This window comes from Lepidochelys kempii, chromosome 11 (assembly GCF_965140265.1).
Source record: "Lepidochelys kempii isolate rLepKem1 chromosome 11, rLepKem1.hap2, whole genome shotgun sequence".
Taxonomy (NCBI): Eukaryota; Metazoa; Chordata; order Testudines; family Cheloniidae; genus Lepidochelys; species Lepidochelys kempii.
In genome coordinates, this window is record NC_133266.1 from 63340394 (window position 1) to 63361499 (window position 21106).

Genomic DNA, 21106 nt, shown 5'->3' on the forward strand with positions numbered 1-21106 from the left:
CTTGCATTGCTGTGGATTTGTGCCTCTTAGGCATTAGCTAGCAGGGCTAATTAGCTTCAGAGAATTCTCCAAACTGCCCCCTTGCGAATGCAGTTTGGGACGACAGACTACTTCTGAAAGGCCATCAGAAAAGGGGAAGATTTTATTCTAGCTACTTTCCTGTTTCCCCAAATGATGACAGGCTGAGACCCATCCTGCATCTGAAGTCTTAAACACTCCAGGTTTCAGGACAGATAGTCTACACCGGGTGAGAGTCCTCAGTCTGGAAGATTCTTCATCTTGCTGCTTTTCCCCACCAGCCTTTTAAGGGCAGCAGTATGAAGGCCAGTGCAGGATATCAACTGAACTACCTGTTCTGGGTAGATTGAGAAGAAGCCAGGGAGGTAAAATAGCAGGTAGGGTAGCTAAAGAGCAGAGGAAACATTTCTTTTGGATGTGTGGGGTAACTTGACTGAGGTAAATTGATGTGGCTGTTAGTCTGTATAACTAGGAGGCCTTTGCTGGAATACTTTCCAAAGAATTCACTTGGCCAGCTATTTGGCTTTACACACACACTAAAACTAGGTCACTCCTTCCGTAACCCCTCTTATTGGATTTGTATGGTGATTGGTGCACTCAAACTGCATGACATTTTATATTAATATGAACATAGTGATATTATTTACATCTACTCAGTACCCATGACCTTGTGTTCTACATATGTTTTTGTTCTCGTAGAAGTGACTTCATGTCAAACTGAACATCAAGCTCCAGGGACTAATCCATTTTATTTAATTCAAATAAAGTAGCGCTTAGGACAAATACTAAATTACCTACTAAAGTGGTTTTAACTGATACCTTTAATCAACCTGCTAATGTTCTAGAGAAGGCCCTTCTCCCCAGAACCAATGTCACTAGGCTTTTATATGGCGAGGACTTAAGCTCTCAAAACCCATCAGCTCTTGGTTTCAATTTACAACTCAGTAGGCTCGGTATCCAAGAGAACATTGTCAAAGCAGCAGTTTAATTATGTTTCTTAGTTTCTTGGTTTTATCTCTGTTCTCAATTATTTATCATCGTGGTATCTAAGCACCTCAGAGGATCCACAAAGCATTGTACATAAGGAACTTCACACTGGATTCGGTGCTTCACTTCTCCCAGGTTCTAGCTAGCTCTTCTGTGTGTTAACAAAAACAATTAACAGCCTGACCGTTATAATTCCAAGTACATGTTCAGCCTTATTCAGCATAAGGCAGTTGTGTGTGCTATAACAGTAGGCATCTGGTTTCTTTCTCAGTGGTAGCTTTACAATGCAGAAATGTGACGTACTCTGCATATGTTCCCTAAGCACTGTACTTTGGATTCAGCCTCAAACTAGGGCTCAACATTTGACCTGTTGGTTTTAAAGGATTTTTTTTCCCCAGGATATTTTTTTTTTGAGAACCAGGGTCACACATTTCTCTTCCCACATAGTAATTGCACTTTCCGAAGAATAAAACCTCAGAAAAGTGTTTTGAGATAATGATCCTTTTAAAACCAATTTTGTGTTTATCATCCTTCACACCAAAAACATTCCTCTGTTACTGTTCAAGGTGTTTCCCTTGGCTTTTACTCTGTCACTGCTTGTTTTATACACACCCCTTTCCTGCAGACAGGTCTTCAAGAATGGGGCTCTATTGACTGTTTTGGAGGAGAAAAGTGGAACTGGTGTTCTTTTAGCAGATACCAGTTGTGATAAATCACCATTCACCTTAGCTCAAAGCATTCTTGAAAAATTTCACATCGGTATCACTGGTACAACTGAACTGGTGCTGGCAATACTGGGGAATCCTGCTGATTATTAAAAGTCAGCATCTCATCCTTTAACCCTGCTAGGAGCAAATTGAATGGACATAGGGCTGAAAAGAAGTTTAATTTTTTAAGATGTTTTTCACTAGTGTGGACAGTTGCTGAGTTGAAGGTTCTGTGATCTTTTTGATCAAGTCTCTCATGCACATGGAAAACTTTCCACCATTGGATTGAAAGGAGCTGGCATTCTAGGAGAAGGTTCATGTTTCACTGCAGGGGTTGGCCCCTGTTTGAAACTAGAAGCTTAGAACTCCGAGCTTGGAGTTTGTGCAGAACAGACCCAATTGTGGTGGCCTAATGTGATCTAGATATTTAGGAAACTGCCACTGGTAAGTGATTTCCTCTTAACCAAACCTAACTTAGGCCCAATTCAATCTCACAGTGTCCCTTTAATTAGTACTTGGCAGTGTATTTATTTGCCAGTATTAGCTGTTCTGCTATTTTAAACTACTTTTCCAATGGTGGGAATTAAGTCCTTTTGTATGTTAATCCTACTGAGCGAAACACTTGGGAAAGAATTTCAGAAATGGTCATGTTCTGATGTTAGAGACAGCTTTGTAGCAAGTGCTAAGTTTGCCGCAAATGTTAAGCGGAGCCTTATTGTTTGAGTGACACCAGAGCAGCAGTCCCAGTGCAACTTTTATTTTCCAAACAATTGGGCCATGTCTAAACACAAGCTGCTCTGATTTTAACTAAGGACTTGTCTAAATGGGGAAACTTACCAGGGACCCATACTAAATAATTATACTGCTATAGTTATTCTGCTGGTAAATTTCCCTGTATAGACAAGCCCTCAATCAATTGAGAAACAGATCTAACTAAACCGGTGTAACTCCTTGTGTGAACACTCTTAAATCAGTTTGTATCACAAGGGTTTATACCAGTTCTACTTAAATCAGTTTGGTGCAACTTTTTAGTGCAAATAAAGCCTTTCACTCTCTACAGCTGTTGGATGTAGCTGACTCCTAGTAACCTGTATGCTTCATTTTCTCTGAGCTGAAATTTGGAAGATCGAGGACTATGATTGCTCTTTCATTCACACCCCTACCTACCTGAGAGTAAAAAGAAAAGGAGGACTGGTGGCACCTTAGAGACTAACAAATTTATTTGAGCATAAGCTTTCACGAGCTACAGCTCACTCTGAGAGTGGTAATTGCAGAACTGATGAAAAAGATGCTTTACAGTTCTACAGCCACTTATAAACCAAGTAAGCAGTGCCCCAGAAGGCATATTGCAGAAATAAACTCACTTTCCACTATTTATAACTCCACTGAAGTGCTTAATTTTGCAGTGTGGTACGGTACTTGAGGTCCCAAATGCATTGGTTAGCTGTTAGAAAATTGGCTTTTTGGGGCTGTGGAAAGTGAACGCTATCTGAAGTTTTCTTAAGGGTATATGACTTTAATTTTGATATGAAGGGCAAATGGAGAGGCAACATGACCAAAAGTAAAGCATCAACATTCTGTGTATCGTCATCCTGTGCCTCGCCTCAACCTCCCCAGCAGAAAGTTTGGACCAAAAGACAGTTTCTTAATTTCTTAATTGAAAGATTAAAAGAAAATTAATTTGATATTTGGAAATTCTTCTTTGCTATAAACTTTTCTGCCTTGATGGAGTTTGTGTCTAATCAGTGACCAAATTAACCATGCAGCTGCTAATCCTGTCAATTACATTGTGCAAAAGAGGGAACACGCTGTTCATTCTTTAGGCTACCTACATTTGTACAGAAAACACATGGGTATTATGTTTTTGCTAGATTTTTTTTTTAAACCGCTATTAATAGACTTGTTAATCCTATGAAGTATTATATTTTTACACAATTAAAATGTATTAGTCTAGCAAGAACAAAAGGGGTGATGAAGAGCATTTATTCATGGGATAAATCAAGCCCTGATCATCAAAACATTATCTGATTTACATTTCTATAGGCTTATGACCATATGAACAGGAAATTAATTTTGGCAGTAGGTTCAATGGGACTCAAGTCCACCCTGCTAGAAACAAACACAAAGCTACTATTCACATTATGAGACCAGCCATCCAACCCAAGACACAATCTGGATGATTCCTCGATTCGTTTTCCCTCCGGTGGGTAAAACATCCATCTTAAAAGCTTCCCAAGAGCAAGAACAACTTACTGAATTTTTTTGTGGCTTACCTTTCAAATTGCATATAGTTTGTTTATTCATCTGCTCACTTGTGTATTCTTGGGTACTATGGTGCTGTTCTCAGTTAGCGTTGAACTTCATTGCCTATTTCAGGTACCAGTTTATTTCTAGGTTTTTAAAACTCTCTTTATTTCTTTGTAAAATATCTCTGTGGTCTGTTTGATATCTGCAGTAGCCAAAGAATGCTTTTCTTCCCCTCCCTCCCCCCCAGTGTAACGGGCCTCTTCTCCTCTACCCCCTTCCCCCAATATTTTGGACACTACAGATAGCATAGTGAGTCAAAGCTAGTGCCTGTGCTCTGACAAGTACTTTGTTATCCTGCCTAATGCCATTGAGAAGAAAATTCCTTTTCTCACCTAATGCTGCTTGCTTATTTATTTACTTATTGGAGATGAATCCATGTTGCCTCAAGAGGCTTTTTTCTCTGAGATAATAGCAGCAGCTCTTCATAGATCCATTTGTTGCCCTGGTGATATGACTACTCCTTTTGTTGGTCCGCCTCTACTTCAATAAACCCCCTTCCTGTTTTCAGCCCGGTGGAAATGTCTGCAAGTTCTCCAGAGCTAATAAACAGCATACATCATTCCTTTCATCTGACTTCTATAGTGGGGCCTTATGAGAGAGTGAGAATGGAGGACTTGTACAGCTGCACTAATGGAAGTCTGAAGAACGAACCTTCTAAGTCAGGAGAGTGAGTGTGCAACAGTGCACTAACCTTTCTCCCTAAGCTGAAGGTACAGGGGCTCAGAAGATGTACCTTGTTTTGAGCACTAGCGAAGTAATCCATTGGGTTTTGAAAACAGTAGTACATAATTTGAAGGACTGTTGTAAAAACGGTAATTGTGAAAGTGACTCGTGGTCTGTTCAGCTTGACTTGATTGCAAATGTTGAATCCCATTTCTTTGTTTCCCTACTACCCTTTTTAGGAATGAGATGGAAAGACACTTCTTGGAGCTGCTGCAGTTTAATATCAATGTTCCTGCCAGTGTTTATGCCAAATACTACTTTGACCTTCGCTCCTTAGCAGATGACAACAACTTGAATTTTCTGCTGGAGCCTCTTAGTAAAGAGAGAGCACAGAAACTGGAGGTAATGGCCTGAGACTTGGTGAGCAGGGCACTCCTGCGTCTGCATAATAACAGCATCTCTGGCTAATTGTATTATGTGGTGATTAGCAAAACTAAAAAGCTTTTAGAGTAGTGTATTAGAGAGGTTTAACCCCTTAATAATGACAGTGATCACTTGTAAAACACATCGGTGCTTTATAACCTAAGCAAATATCCTGAGGAGACGGAGTAAGAGGGGCTACAGTCTGTTTAGGTCCTTGAATAAAACACGAGGCATTAGTTTCTGGAACTGTAGTTCAGCTAGGTCACTTAGTTGTAAAAGCTGTATTTGTAATGGACTGTTTTTCTCTTTCCCTCCTCGCTTCTCCTTTCCAAGCACCCTAAAACATCCTATTCAAACCTGTTGAAATTATACTGGCTGCAGGTTTCCATAGCACCCAGTGCACAGCTCCTTTTAGCTTTAAAGGAGTTCTTAATGCTCCTAATTATGATTATTAAATTGGATGTTTGGTAGCAACTGTGAAGGTGGTAGTTTCATTTCACAACTTGAAAAAAAAAATCACGGTGAACTAATATCCCTTTACCAATGGGAAGCACTATTTTATGAATAATCTTAAATCTCCACTTTCAGTGTTATGTACTATTACTGACCTAGCAGAACTTGGCTAGTAAAAATACCTCCTGCCAGAGAGTCCTTATAACTGCTCAAGATCTCCATTACTGTTCTCTAGTATTCAAGTTCACATAATTAAAATAGACCTTGCTTTTCACAGCACAAACCTTTCTTCATGGTTGCTTTAACATGATACTGGGGTGCTATGCAAGGAGAACCGTTTGAACGACACATAAATTACCTGGGACTCCCAGGCAAAACTTCTGTCAGGGTCAACTCAATCCCTTCTCTTTCTGAGGTAGATACATTGACTACCATGCAGTTTGGTCTTTAATTTGAGACCTTAAAAACAAAGACTGTGTGTAGACACTAAAAGGTCCGATAGCCCCTTTCATAATAGTTTTGCTACATTAGTCTTGGCCCAAACCACTTTTCATCCACACCCCAGAAATCATGCAGCGTGCTGGGTTCTTACCTCCATTTCAGGAATGGTGGTATTCCAGGAGCGTTACAGGTGGAGTCACGTACTGACCCTTTGAAACGGTAGACAAGACATGCTTAACAATGGTGCTGTTTCATTTGATTACTTTTCTGCAGTTTTTTGTTTTGCTTTTTGGGTGTTTTTTGTTTGTTTTAACCTTTAGGTAACGTTAAAGCTCATACTGTCACTAACTGCTTCTGTGATTAGAGTGCAGCTCTGGGCAGGAAATGTCTGTTTGTTTGTACAGCACCTAGCACAGCAGGGTCCAGGTCCAGGATGGGGGCTCCCAGCTACCAGTGTACGACAAACTGAGGTTTTTTTATATTCGAGCACTCCAATACTACACTACGAATATATTCCTCAGAAAATTGTTCTCTGATCTGTCCAGTACCTAGGCAGAAGTGGATGACTTCTGGACAGGTGTGAGCCCCAGTTTTGCTGCAAATATTCGGGTACCTGTTGTTCAGTATTACTTCACTGAGCGGTCTCAGTACAGCGTATGATTTGCCACACCATACTCACGTCTGTGTGTGTGTAAATTGTAAACGTTCTAAACGACAGGATATGCAGTAAATATTTTTCAAAGTATTTGCTAAACGTTTCTGAATTTTAAAACAAACCTGCCTTTGGCTTAAAAACACAAAAAGGTCAGTTTGGGAGCTTGTCTTAAGCAGTGAATTAGTATTCCAGCAGATTGAAAACTGATCTGCCCCATAGGGGGGAGTGGGGCTTAATGTGACACACAGGTTCCTTCATGATGGATATGCTAGCATTAATGCCAGAGAGGTTTTGTCTGGTCTTGCAGTGGGGGCTTGTGCAGCCAGTGTCTCAAAACATGCTACTCGTGAGTCAAATGAATGCCTCCAGAGGGAGGTTGACAGAAAGAAATGTAAATAATTATTTTAGAATACACTTAGCAATTTATTCATGCTGAGAAGCGCTGCTCACCTTTTGAACTTTGAGAATATTGGGCTGTGCAGAATGGGTGCTACCCTAGAGGGAAGGTGTAGTCTTTTTACTGAATGAGTGAAAGCTCATCTGGTGATGGTGGTAAATTTTTAATGGAAGTTAATGCTCACAACTGACATTCTGAGCCTAATAATAATGGGTCAGCATACAGATAAAAAGTGACGCCCTTCTGTATTTATTTATTTGCATTATATTGGCCCCTAAAGGCCCCAGTCAGGGCTTGGAACTCTGTCCTGAAGCATTTCTAATCGAATTAGTTGACACACCGATTTAATGGGAATCTCACTACTGGAATAACTGCACCCGTGTACATGCTGCTTTAATCGTTCAATAAACGGAGCTACTCTGCAGTTTAGTTAAAGCAGTTCAAATACTAAATACAATTCTCAGACCTGTGTTAATAGGACATTACTTGCGCTAAAGCAGGGTGGATGGTACTGTACAGTTCAGCACCGGGATCTCCTTACTGGATTCACAAACCTTTGTGCTGGTTTAAATATCAGCCAAAAAAAAAAGGTGGCTGGCTCAGGAAGGGCACAAACACCAGCCCTAATAAATTTTCCCTTTCTGATTCTCCACTATACACCCTAAGACTTCTAGATGGTTGTGTTGAGCTGGGGGCGGGGGGGACCAGCAGCCAGCTGTAACCTCTTCCTTCAGGGCTTAGGAATCTCTAGAATCTCTCCTGAGCCTCGTATCCATAGCCTGGGCTCCAAACCCCATCTATTTACATGGAGTTTTGAGTGTAATTTGCACATGAACACACATACTTCAAGTTGGATCCAAGATTTCCATTAAGCTGTAGAGGCCGGTATAAGATTTAAGTTGCTTAGAGATGTGGAGATTTAACTGCATTTAAAAATCATCATCTCCTGTGACTAATAATGATACGGGTGAACATGGGGAGAGATCCTTAAAGATGCAGTTTCTACAGCCCCTTAATGTTTTCCCTCAACAAAAGGCCTTTTTTGTAATGGCATACCCAGGGCAGCAGCCAGTAGCGTCACTGAAAGACAAGGCAGTGTAAGTGCGCAATCCATTAGCGTTGCCATTGTAAGAGCTTTCTTAAAATGTTTGAACACTTCTAATTCACGCTTTCATTCTTTTGTATCTGAATGTATTTTACAGGCTATCTCCAGGCTCTGTGAGGACAAATACAAAGACTTGTCCAAAGCTGCTATGAGACGATCTTTCAGTGCTGATAATTTAGTTGGTATCCGTCGTTCTAATGCCATCCTCTCCTGAGGGGAGAGAAGGGTGCAGCACCGTGAAGCCAGCGTACGTATGAACCGGAGGAAGACCACCACTCCATGCACATAAGCCAGCAGTGATGGTGTCTTCCAGTAAGGGGAGGAAGGATAAAACCAGCCAAGGGACCCCAGGGTCTGAGGAGCATATTCCATTCAAAAGATGGGACCTTGTCAAATCTGTGCTCCTCCTTTTAATGTACCCAGAGGTGCAAAAACAAGCTCTCCCCTCCCCCCCCACAGATGTTTGCTTACTGTGTAGGCCTATAGCTGTGAATGATGAGGTTTTTAATAATGAGTAGTTTTAAATTTTAGAATTTAAACACTAACCACATGACGATAGTTACAATGTTCTTCCCTCTTCTCCGCATCATCCAGAAGCTTGCTGCGTTTGCCTTTGAGTGAATGCAGTGTTAAGAAAAAGAAAAAAGGACTCTAACCAAGTATAAAGCCACTCTGGAGCTTGAAGTAGTAGCATAGACAAGTGTTGAAGGGTTTTGCTATTCAAAAGCTGCTATTATTGGTGATGAGTTCAAAAGCAGGAAGCTGTTTGAGCAGGATATAATAACTGTGTACCAGCAGTGTCATTCCGGTAGAGACTGTCAAAGGATTTTGAATGTTTTGGTTGGAAGCAGAGAAATGGTGTTACATATTGATTGTTCAAATGTATAGGGTCCATGCTGCATTTCTTGTGAACTATGGTGCTTCTCACTTTCTAATACTTTTACTACTGCTTTGGAAAATATGCATCCTGTATATCTTTCTGAGGCATGGAATGAGAGAGCTGTATTGGAAACAATGTCACTATCCCAAACAATGTGGCAATCCAGTGATGAATAGCCTACTGCATTGCTTCTCTGAATTCTTCCACTACAGATCCGTTGTGCTTTATGCAGTGGAGTTCTGACAAAGTTGATGCTAAGATTATCATGTCTGTTTTGGTTCCCCTAGACTTCCTGCTTTCAGACAGGGGGTTTACTTTTGTGGTGGGACAGTAGTGAGTTTGAGGATCCTGGACTCACCGATGGGGTAGATACTTATTCCCTATTAGCACATAAGGTTTTGTTCAAAGGAGTTCTTAAAAAAACAAAACCCAAATGTATAAGTTGTCAGACATATTTTTTGGAGAAGTGAACATTATAGTTTGTGCAACTCTGCTTTTCCTGAAGATAGAGTTTACTCCTCCAGAATGAGAATTTGGGATGGAGTTTCCTTTCAGACTTTGAAACTCTAAACAGGATAAGTATTAATAGACTTTTCCTGTTACAAGCCCTTATATACGTCCTTGTCCCAGTTCTAGATAGATTCTAGGCACTTTGTGCCATACTGAATGACATTCGTTCCTAGGACAAATTTTGTTCAACCCTGCTTCCATCCAAGGTCCAGTAAATTATCAGGTCCCCATGCCTTTGAGATTAGGGATTTCTGAGTATAACAATTTGGCAGCCTTCAAACTATTTAAATATGTATAGTATTTTAAAGTTTGCAAATCGACCAGCTCCAGGCCCATAATCCATGGAACTTGGAACTTCAGGTATTGATCACGATTCAATTTTGAAAATAATGCTACATCTTCAGGTGGTTTTCCTTTCTCATGTTTGTATTAAAAAATAAAAAGCTAATAAACACCTCTATTTTAATTAAAGCTACATGTGGTTAGAGCGTTTTGTACCATTTTCTCTGAGTTTGTTTGCAAATAACTTGTTGAACAGATTAAAATGACGACTTGGCCCTGTGTGGCTACTTTAGAATCTCACCAAATCTTAATCCTATGGTGTGTGAAATCCACCCCGATATGAGCTGATTAAATTTTTTATCTTGCTACCTCTTAGGAGCCAAAAATGAATATTATTAGAAGTTTCAAACAGCTTTGTGTCTGCTAGGGTCATAGAGTTTGCAGGCAACGGTGGTTTGTGTGTTTTAAGCTGAAGGAGGGGTATGACTGAATGACAGCTTCTGTGATTCCAGGTCCTATTTATTGTTAAAATCTGTGAACAATAATGTTTAAGTAACTGATGGTGACGGGTAGATTTTGGTTTAAAGGGAAGGAAACTTTCTGGAGGTAACTTGTCACACACTGCTGCATTAGTCCTCCTTCTGAATCTACGTTGGAACAAGGTTAGCTGCTTGTAATTTCCAATCTCTGGCTTTCAGGTTGACCTGTAACCTAATTCTTACAAGTCTGTGTATTAGTTAATACTCGGCAACCTGATTTGAACTTTTTGGCTTATATGAGGTGACTATAAACACACTTATTTTGCTGATTGGATATACAGCTTTCACACATGTAGCAGGTGTGTGAACTTCGATGGAAAGAATCACCTGTGCCTGGTATTCACCTTTTCTTTGATGGATGAAATAGTGAAGGATGTAATAGCACAGTAAGAAAAGAGATTTATGATCCTGGTTTGTAGGCGCATGACCGATCCTAGGATGTGTCAATAGACATCTCCCTAACAGCGTGGGAGAATTGGAAAAGAACTCCCCACAAAGTGATCTGAATCTACCGGATGTGTTGCTAATCTTTTGTGTAGCTAGTACAGGCTCTCCCAGAAGGCTAGGATTGTATCTGACTCCTCGTAACCAGACTGAAATCCGGAGCTGCCTTTGCTCAGTGGCATTTTAAGTTACCAAGTATTATGTAGGATATGTGGTGCTGCAACATCATGAGGCATCTGATGACCCATGCAAAAGAGACGAAATCTGAATTTGAAAGTCAGTTTACCTGAAGGTAATCAACTTTCATTGATCCATTAATCTGACAGACTGGCTAACAAATTGCTACTTACCAGTCAGAATGCTCATTCTCTCCTTTCCACCTCCCCCCTATGGAAATCCACTTTGGTTCAGCCAGCCTTTGGTGACTGCCCCTACAGATGTTACATGCAGTGTAGTTCTAGCTGTGTCAGTCTCAGGATATTAGAGACGAGGTGGGTGAAGTAATATCTTGTGTTGGACCTTTCCCAGACCTGAAGAAGAGCTCTGTGTGGCTCAACCCCCACCCCCCACACACAGAAGATATTACTTCACCCACCTTGTCTCTCCAACCTGTGAAAAAACCCTTGTATGAAATTTCTACATAGTAAGATACTTCCTAGGTTCTCTGCATTTCTATTGATATTTCAGTGTTCTTCATTTTAGGTGTAGGTGATCATAGTTGTATATTACAGATGCTTTGAGTCTCCTTACCCATAGCTTTTAATGCAAAGATGTAAAGCCATTGAAAATGACTTAGGGAGGAATAAAGGATATGCTGGTTTTTTTTTGCTGCTTCATGATGTATAAAGGCCAGAATATTTTAAACACTTTCTTTGAAAAAGCAAGTTTTTACTACCCTGTTTTTGCAGGCAGTGTTGGTGGTTGACTGGAGAACTAGTGAGATTTTGCTATAATCAAACTGAAATCTGAGCTACTGAGGAGGGGGAAGTGATTTTTAATTTGTTTTAAAGAGTTTATCAGGAGTTAACAAAAGAACTGACAACCGCTTGTGAGAAATTAAAACTGGCAACATCCGTTCTCCTTTAACTGAGGACTGAACTCCCACTCCAGTGCTCTAGTTTTCCAGCAAAACCATAAAAGACAAACCTTTAAAATCTGTTCTTCAACCTCAGAAAAATCTGGGATATTAAATCTTTTGGACCTTTATACACAAAAGAAGCAAAGAAGTTGGGTTTTGCTTTTTGGTGCTGTAAAACGCCTTGAGGAGAGACAGCATCTGTGTGTTTCAAAGGGAATCTCATCCAGTTTTTCCTCTGGAAACCTGGTGTTTTTAGAAAAGGCTCCCTAGAAGGTGTCAGCAACGTCTTGTTTCTGAAACAGCAGGGTCAGGAGGGAATTTATTCATAATCACTATTGAAAATGTCCCTTTAAAAACAATAATTGGATTTTATTATAGAGGACAAATTAATCCTTTTTCTCTCTGCCTATGAGCCAGCCTGGCAGGATAGATAAGTGTATGCATTGGGCTGTGTGTACTGGGTATAGAGAACCCAATTAAAAATGCACAACAATCCGATACTTAAATCTTTATTGAGCTGCAGCACTGTCATCTTCCAGTCGTAGCTATGACACTCAATTGCTGACAGCAAATTGCCCAGCTGCTTTCTTGCTTTAGTGCAGGCTAGTTAGAATCCACTCAGCTCCCATCCACAAGTAGTGTTAGGTGGAGATCAACACGCTACCCACCATTCATTGATATGTGGTTAGTCTGATAGAATGCAAACTTGCTTCAGCGCAACCTTTCCCTTTAGATACAGAAACTGTGTGTCTTGTTGCTAAGGCAATTGGGTATGAGACCCACCAAACCCCCTTGAAGGGGTTAAGAGGACAAGTACTCCTGGGATAGAATAAATGTCAACACCACCCATATTTTTACCAAGAACAGGCATAATGTGGGCAAGTGGAGGAGGAGAAGGGAGTGATTTCAGGCAAGCACTGAAGGAGAGGTGGAGTAAGTGCTACAGAGTATGTTCCAAGCACTTAAGTAGGGATGGCTGCTGATCAATGCTGAAGGGTAGATCTGAGTAGTGGAGAGAGCTCCACCAGAAAGGAAGTGATGGTAGTATCTGTTCAGACCTAATTTCCATGTAAGAACGGCCTTACTGGGTCAGACTAAAGGTCCATCTAGCCCAGTATCCTGTCTTCTGACAGTGGCCAGTGTGCCCCAGAGGGAATGAACAATACAGGTAATCAAGTGATCGATCCCCCGTCACTCTGGTAGTTCTTGAGTGACCTGTACCCAGTTTTTGTAAGAAATATATCCATCCTTATGTGGTATATGTTCTCCTGCCAAGTGGCATGCCAGAGCTAAATGCAGAAAGGGTTTATAGAGTGCACCAAATTACACCCCTCTTTTCTGAAGTGTTGTCACTCTTGTCCTTAGCGCTCACAATGTTTACCTTCCTTTCTCATGGTGCATGGTATCTTAAAAGTTCTAGGCGCTGTGGGTCATTGGACCTGATCTTCCTGTCACACACACCTTTGTGGCTCCATTGAATTACTGCTGATTTGCTGTACTGGGTAGCTGATTAGGCTAATGTGTCAGTCTGTTACGGCTATGCCTTGTTCTAGGGCAGCTGGGCTGAGGGGGGAAGGGCAGCAGGAGGAGGAGACTAATCGAAGATACATGAGTTTATCCCCTGTAGTACAGTTCCTAAATTTACGGCAGCTTTTTCACCTCACAAGACTAAGATCTTGACAGCACTTGTTCCCTGCCAGCTCTTACGTGCTGTGACTGGTGCTGTACAAGACAATGGAAAAGGCAGCAGCTTCCCTGAGATTAGTCTGAATAGACAGAGAAGGATGGAACGGACCCTGGGAGATCTAGATTAGTGATGAGATGCCTAATCCTGGGATAAACTATTCCAATACCTTACTTGTTAGTAAGGAACTCACTACCTCAGGTGACTAGCAACCTGCCATGTACAATAACCAGCTTCCTTCCCCACCTGTAGGGATGAACTCTGGACCAGTGCTATGCGAAACCTTGTGTGCTACTTCTGCACACCTCCTATTCCCTTATGCCTTCTGATTGCCCCTGCAGCTCCAGGCCTCCAAATCCCAGAGCATGCCAGAGTCTAGGAGAGGGGAAGGCTGGAACAAGACAAGACTCAGTGTGTGTTTTAAAGCGTGTATTTAAAAGAAAGTGAGTGTGCCCTAGTTTATCAGAAAAGGCCCCATTCTGAGAGGTGCTGCCCAAAGGAAGTTGTGGATCTTGACGCACAGCAGGATCAGACCCTGTGACCATCTTCTTTGCACTGATGGAGAATGGCCAGACAGGTATTGGTGCCTTGGAATCGTAATCTTGGGGGTCAGTATCTGCATTTTGTCCACTATCTTTTGTTTAAGATCACTTCTGATAGCACTGGGGTGACAGAAATCCAGTGGATGCTAGGTGTGTACACTTCAAAGCTAACTGGATAGCTGAGTGCTGATTAGTCACAAGTGAGCAAGTATTAACCCCTTGCCTCCCTATTTTAAATGCTCTTCCTACAGCATCAGTATCTTTAGACTGAATCCTTGCAAAATGAGATGTTACCTCCTGCTGAGGAAGATTTCCAGGGTCTGCCTTGTAGATTATGTGGGTCTGCACCAAATCTGGATATAGGACTGAGATTGGCATACACTCCTAGTTGGTAGACTGTGTTAACTGGTATGTACTGAGGGACAGGTGTAGGGTGTTTGAGTTTATTGCTAGATAGCACTATTCCAAGTCAAAAGACCAGTACATTTTATAGTAAGGCCTATGCTCTAACTATGGGGTGTAATCCTGAACAGTCAGGGCAGTGCACTTTACAAGAGCTGTTATGGACACAAGCCACCAGCAACACTTGCCTTGAAAGCAACTCTTGATCTGCTAGTATATTTACCCTCTCTCTTTTTTTTTTTTTTAAGTCACAGAACAGACCCAAGCTCTCTTCTCTCTCCCTACCTCCCCCCACTCCCCCCATTTCTGTAGCATTTCCTTAGAAGGCTTTGTTTATAACCTGTGTGAGGACTTCTGGTGGGATTCCACTAGCTGCATTCCTGTTTCCTGCAGGGAAATGTGACCTGTTTATTATTTGTATAATAATGCCTAGAGTCCCTAATGTGGGAATATCTTCATAGAGCTAACTACTCCTGTAAGCCCCATTTCATTGCCTCAGGGCTATTCTCAACCCATTGCTTTCAGTGCCTCCTGCTGGTAAGAAACTGGGGAAAAAACATTCTCCAGCAGGTTCTCATTTTCCCCTCTTTGTTTTATTTTGCTCTACCATCATCAGGAACAAAGAAACAAAAATAGACACTTTTGTTTTCTCATAAATAGCTAATCTCCATATTTTTTTCTTTGAATAAAATCTCAGATTTTCTTAACTTTTCACAAAATAGAATACATACAAAGTTTACTTCTTAAAAACAAAAGTTACAGGGGCAGCAAGTGAAGGAGGTGAAGTCTAATGCGTAGGTGTTGGCCCTACCCCCTGCGGCACAAAACAACGTCTGCTTTTAGTTGCTGCCACTCGCAGTGCAGTGGTGAAAACTTGGGAGAATCCTGAAAGCCAGGGCCACGTAAAGCTTCAGCCGTTATGATTGTCTGTAGCAAAGATTTCACTAGGCCACACCTACCCTGCCCCTTGCTTCAACTATGCTCAGGTTTTTCAGCAGGCCACAGTTTGCAGCTCATTTAAAAAACAAACCTACACTGAGGCAGTTACACTTGAAGAAAAGTCCTTCGATGTGGTTTAGTGCGAGGTATTGCATGAAGCATGTCCAGCTGTGTCTACAAAAGGCCACTGCAGCAAGACCCAGTTAAGATGGCATGAATATGAGTCAGGGCCCTGGACTACCCTTTACTACTAGCCCCAGTGTAGCTAGGCTGAAGCTGCCTTGTTTAGTGAGAACAAACCCGTATCAAAGTTCACTAAAACTCTCTAGTATACACAGACCAGATTCCCTAGTACAATTATTTACAGGGTGTATCTCCAGGTGAAGTACTGTACACTCACTGCATTGCAGTGCCCCTGGCTCCCAGCTGCTGCTCACTTGTGCTGGGGGAAGTTATGGTCAAGCTGGTGGTGGCTTGTTCATACTGCCTCCCCCCCCGGATAGGCAAGACCTGGCCAGCCTTGGTTTTCTGGCTGGCAGCAGGCTCGCTTCCCACCCCTTTGTGTCTGCAGGGGGCGGAGAGCTTGTCTACAGAGCTACCTTGGGAGGAAGGGGGCGTGTAGAGCTTCCAAACCCGGCCCATGCCAGGGGAGTTCCGCTACCCGAGCAGTTGCTCTCTGGCGCCGCCTGGCTGGAGTGGCCATCTGAGGTGGTGCAGAACACGTGCCTTTAGCTGCTTGTGGGAAATCAGGGTTTATTCGCGCTTCCCCTCCCTCTGCTGCCCACCGAGCGAAAGGGGCCGCTGGAGTTGGGGGGGGGGGGAGGAAAAGCAGGTCATTGAAATACCCTGCGGCTGCGGGGAGGGGCTGTGTCCATTTTTGAGGCTGGGCGTGCAGGTCAGTGGTGGTGCTGCCTAGAGAAGGTCGATGCATCAGCCCTGCCCCCTTGCCAAGGGGGCCCCCCTGACTGAGGGCTCACGGTCAGTGCCCGCTTTAAAGCTGCACCACCTTATAGTCCAAAAGCTGGTGCTGGGCTGCTGACACATTGCATCAGAGCTGGAGGCTGGTGCAGGGATGGGGGCTTCTTAGCAGCCGGGGGCTTGACATCCAGCTCCCGCTTCTGGGTAAAGCGGACTGCCCCGTTTGACAAGAGCTCCTTCCTCCAGCCTCTCTCAGTCCTGTGACTCCGGCCTGCTGGGCCCTGGCTGCCTTCACAGGGCCTAAGCTACTACATCTGCATCAGGGGTCAGGCAGTTGCACAGGGAGGGGAAGCTCCCTCTCACCGGCACTCCTGTGCAAGGTTCAGGAGCAGGGAGCAGTGGGACGCTCCTGCCAGCTTTCCAGGGGAAGGGGCAGAAGCTCGTCTCTCCCCACAGGCCGAAAACCACCGGCAAACTGGCCTCTTGCTCCCTGACCGCTCAGCAGAGTCCTAGCAGCCCGTGAAATTGACACGAGCTAAGGCCTCTCCTTTTTGAAATGGGATCTAAAGGGAAAGGGCCCCAGAGTAGTTGGTCCAAGTCGGGGCAGCCAGGCCGAGAGCGCCCCTGTTCTGCCCACAGCTGCTGGCAGAGCCCGGCCGGGGGGAGCAGCGCAAGCGGCCGCTGCTTTGGCTTTAGAGCCTTTTACCCCGGCCCCACTGCCCGTCCTGGGGGGCGGCTGTTTCCAGCAGCTGCCCAGCCCAGCCCGACTGCTGAATGCGGACGGCAGCCTGCCGGGAACAGAGCGGAGGAGGAAATGCCAAAGCCGGTTTCAATCGTTCCCCGGTGGGCGTGAAAAGCAGGACCAGGGCTACTGCAGGCGGCAGCGGCCAAAGGGTGCTTTGAGCAGCCGCTAGGCATCTCCCCCTGCGGCCAGGGCCAGCCCAGCCCGTCCGGGCTTGGCAGCGTGAGCCCGGAGATGGAGCCTTTCCGTGTCAGGGGATTGGGCCCTAACCCACTGCAAGAAACAGGAGGGAAAGCGGGAGCAAAGGCGGCAGTAAACTCCACCCTGGCAGGCTGGGGCAGGCACCGACCTTTGCCCTGCTCAAGACGGCGGCAAAACTTCCAGGTTGCAAATGCGCAGCGCCAATAAACGACCTTTAGCACCCAGGGGCGCCATCCCCTTCCCCTTAAGGGGGGATGAGAAGCGCCCCCCCCCTCCGCTCCTTGAAAGCCCCCCGTGTAAGGACACTTGGTTTCTGTAACTGCACCCTGCGCCTGCTTCCCTCGCCTCCCACCTGCTTTACTAACCCGGGCGACTGACTCCGTTTTAAACAGGCTGACTTAAAGGGCCCCCTGTGAACTACGAATCACCGCTTCCGCTGAGCTCCGTGAGCTTTAAACACGCCCCACGGGGCCGAAGGAAGAGGGGGTGCGCAGGGCGATGCCCCCCGCCTTGCCTGGAGACGGGCGCTGGTATGGTCCCTGGCCAGGGAGCCGGGCGGGCTCCGCGGGGGCTCCGCACGCCCTGGACTCAAGCATCGCTGTGCGGCGGGTGCGTCCCTGCCTCGCTCAGCGACCCGCGGGGCCTGGCCTTCGGGCAGGAAGCCCTTGACCAAAGGACTTAGTTTAAAAATCTCGGGCTCCCTAACGAAGGGTTGGTCCGTATGGAAACCCCCCCTCCCCCGTCCCGGCTTGCCGGGCGCTGACCGTCCGCCTGGCTTCACCCTGCGAGTCCAGCTCATCCCCGGGCCCGGGCCCGGGCTGTCTCCGCTCTGGGCGCTGCAAGGGACTCGCCCACGAACGGTCCTGCTGCGGGGCCTGCCCGTCCCACGCACCCGCGGGAAAGGCAGCAAGTTTCTGCGAAAGGGCCAGGAAAGCCACGCGTGTATTTCTCCCCCCCCCCCCCCGGCTTTGTTTACAAGTGACACTGGAAGCTGATCTTCTGAAAGTCTCCGTTCAACGGGCTCCCTTTTCCGCTACCTCCGCCCGTGGCCAGCTCGGCTTGAGGTCTCCCAGCCAGCCCCAGAGAAAGGGCCCTGCTGGTACCCGCCCGAGGGGCGCAACAGATCGGCTGGAGTTACCCGCCAGCCCAGGTACTGTACAGCGGCCCTTGGCGGGGCTGCGCCTCCAGCGTGGCCGGCCTCAGCAGGCAGCTCTTCCCCGCTCCGGCCGGTGGGCCTCGGGCGCGGCCCAGCAGCACCCCCCGGCCGTCCCAAAGCGCGGGGTGAAGCCGCCGCCCTCCGCGCCCCCGGGGCGCAGCTCCCCCTGGCGCGTCGCACAGCCTGGAGCGGGGCGCTCTGGCCCGGTCCCGCGAGCCAGCCGGGTGCTCGTCACACCTGAGAGAGCGGGACGGGTTTGCGGTAGGAAGCGGAGGGCGCCCCCCCAGCCCGCCCGGTCAGAGCGGAGCCGGCTTCGGTGCCCATGGCGGGCTTCCTCCCCCGGCACCACTTCCCCGTGAACCGCCGCCAGGAGTCCAGCGTCTTCCCGGACCAGATCCACACGCCCGAGGTGATGCCCACCACCAGGCACATGAAGTACTTGAGCATGAAGACGGCGTAGTCCGGCTTGGGCTTGCGCGGGTCGCCGGGGCAGGAGCAGGTCTGCGCCTCCTCCCAGCGCTCCCGGTAGTGCTGCTCGTACACGTAGCACGCCACCACCAGGGTGGCCGGCACCGTGTAGAGGACGGTGAAGATGCCGATGCGGATCATCAGCCGCTCCAGCTTGTCGGTCTGGGTGCCCCCTTGCTTGATGACGCTGCGGATGCGGAAGAGGGAGACGAAGCCCGCCAGCAGGAAGAGGGTCCCGGTGAAGAGATAGACCACCAGGGGGGCCAGCACGAAGCCCCGCAGGTTGTCCAGGTTCTGGTTGCCCACGTAGCAGACCCCCGCCACCGGGTCCCCGTCCACCGAGCTCAGCGCCAGCACGGCGATGGCCTTGACGCTGGGGATGAGCCAGGCGGCCAGGTGGAAGTACTGGGAGTAGCCGGCGATGGCCTCGTTGCCCCACTTCAGGCCGGCGGCCAGGAACCAGGTGAGGGACAGGATCACCCACCAGATGGAGCTGGCCATGCCGAAGAAGTAGAGCAGGAGGAAGACCGTGGTGCAGAGCGCGGGGCCCGTGGTCTCGTAGTGCACGTGGCGGTACTCCTGGTTGCAAGCCACGCTGGCGTGGCCGGCCACCAGCCGCACGATGTAGCCCAGCGAGACGAAGAGGTAGCAGGCGGAGAGGAAGATGATGGGCCGCTCCGGGTAGCGGAACCGCTCCATGTCGATCAGGAAGGTGGCCACGGTGGTGGAGGTGGAGAGGAAGCAGAGGATGGACCAGAGCCCGATCCAGAAGCTGGCGAAGGTCTTCTCGTCCTGGGTGAAGTAGGGCTGGAAGCAGGGCACGGCGCAGTTGGGCACCTGGCCGGTGCGGATCTTGCTGTAGAGCGGGTGGGACTCGCGGGCGATGGGCACGAAGGGCTCGGTGCAGCGGCACGCCCGGCCGCAGTCCGCGCCGCCGCCCGGGGCCAGGCTCCTCTGGGGCCCCCTGGAGGCGCGCGTGGGCTTGGCCAGGGCGGGCGGCGGGGCGGTGGGCTCGCTGCGGTTGTAATCCATGCAGAGCGTGTCCGGGTCCCCCAGCGCCGGCAGCCGCTCGCAGCTCATCCGCTCGGGCCAGGCGAAGCCGTACTGGCGCATGAGGGGCGAGCAGCCGGCCTTGGCCCGCTCGCACACGGCGCGGCAGGGCGGCAGGGGCTTGGCGTAGTCCAGCAGGCAGATGGGGGTGTAGACGCTGCAGAGGAAGAAGCGCAGGTCCGGCGAGCACTGGATCTCCACCAGCGGCCAGAACTGGTGCACCTCCAGCCCCGCCTCGTCCTGCGTGTCGTGGTTGAACTGGTTGGGCATGTAGGTCAGGTTGTAGCCGATGCCCTTGCACATGGGCACCGTGATCTCCTGGCACACGGGCGCCTTGGCGGCGGCGGCCGCGACCGGCGGGAGCCGCAGCAGCAGCAGCAGGCTCAGGAGCCCCCGGCCGGCGCCGACCATGGTGAGCGCAGCGCGCCGCGGCTGGCCCGGGGCAGCAGCAGACGAGCTCGGGCCGGAGCTGCGGAGTCTCTCCCCGGCCCCCGCCGCCGCCGCAGCCGGCGGGGACCCCGAGTCCGGCGGGCCGGGGCGCTGCCTAGGCACGGGCGGCGCTCGGCTCGCGGAGAAGTTTGGCAGCGGTCCCTGCGCCGAGCCCGGCCCCTGGGGCATGGCCCGCCCGCGCCGGGCGGCTCGGCGCTCAGCCCCGGCCGGCCCGCTGCCCCCGCACGCCGGGCTCCATGGCCGCGGGCAGCCACCTGCAGCGAAGGGGAAAGGGGAGCGCTGCCCCGGCCGCTGCGATCCGGCCGGGAGGGCAGGGCATCAGGCTGCCCCGGGCGCCCGGCACCGCGTGGCCCGCCCTCTGCCGCCGCTGCGCTCTGCCGCCCGCGGGCTCCGGCCCCGGCCCTCGCTGCAGCCACCGCCACCCCGACAGCCGGCGCGGGCGGAGTGGAGCCCCGGCCACGGCCACCTGAGTTGAAATGCACGGGCTGCAGCCCCGCCCCTTCGCCTGCTGGCCACGCCCCCTGCCGAGGGCCACGCCCCTCCGCGTTTAGCCCCACCCACTCCCCATAGTGATTCCCCGAGGGAGCTTCTCATTCCCCCCCTCCCATTGGGGCACACAGCGGCGCTGGACGGGGCGCCCCACCTTGAATCTGCTTGAACTGGGG

The 21106-nt window shown here is 48.1% G+C and overlaps 2 protein-coding genes across 5 annotated transcripts in view; one reads left to right on the plus strand and one right to left on the minus strand.

Annotated features, from left to right (window-relative positions):
• Positions 1-10017, plus strand: part of CCNYL1 (cyclin Y like 1) — a 51184-nt gene extending 41167 nt beyond the window's left edge. For all 4 annotated transcript variants that reach the window (XM_073306644.1, XM_073306645.1, XM_073306647.1 and 1 more), the window contains 2 exons: positions 4922-5084; positions 8254-10017. In XM_073306644.1, the coding sequence (XP_073162745.1) occupies positions 4922-5084; positions 8254-8370 (280 nt within the window). In that variant the 3' untranslated portion in view covers positions 8371-10017. The remainder of the gene's footprint in view (positions 1-4921; positions 5085-8253) is intronic.
• An 8604-nt stretch (positions 10018-18621) lies between these two features.
• FZD5 (frizzled class receptor 5) lies at positions 18622-20873 on the minus strand. The gene has a single exon (XM_073306636.1). It carries the CDS (start codon positions 20607-20609, stop codon positions 18705-18707), a length of 1905 nt encoding a protein of 634 aa, XP_073162737.1. The 5' UTR covers positions 20610-20873; the 3' UTR covers positions 18622-18704.
• Between the last annotated feature and the right edge of the window lie 233 nt (positions 20874-21106).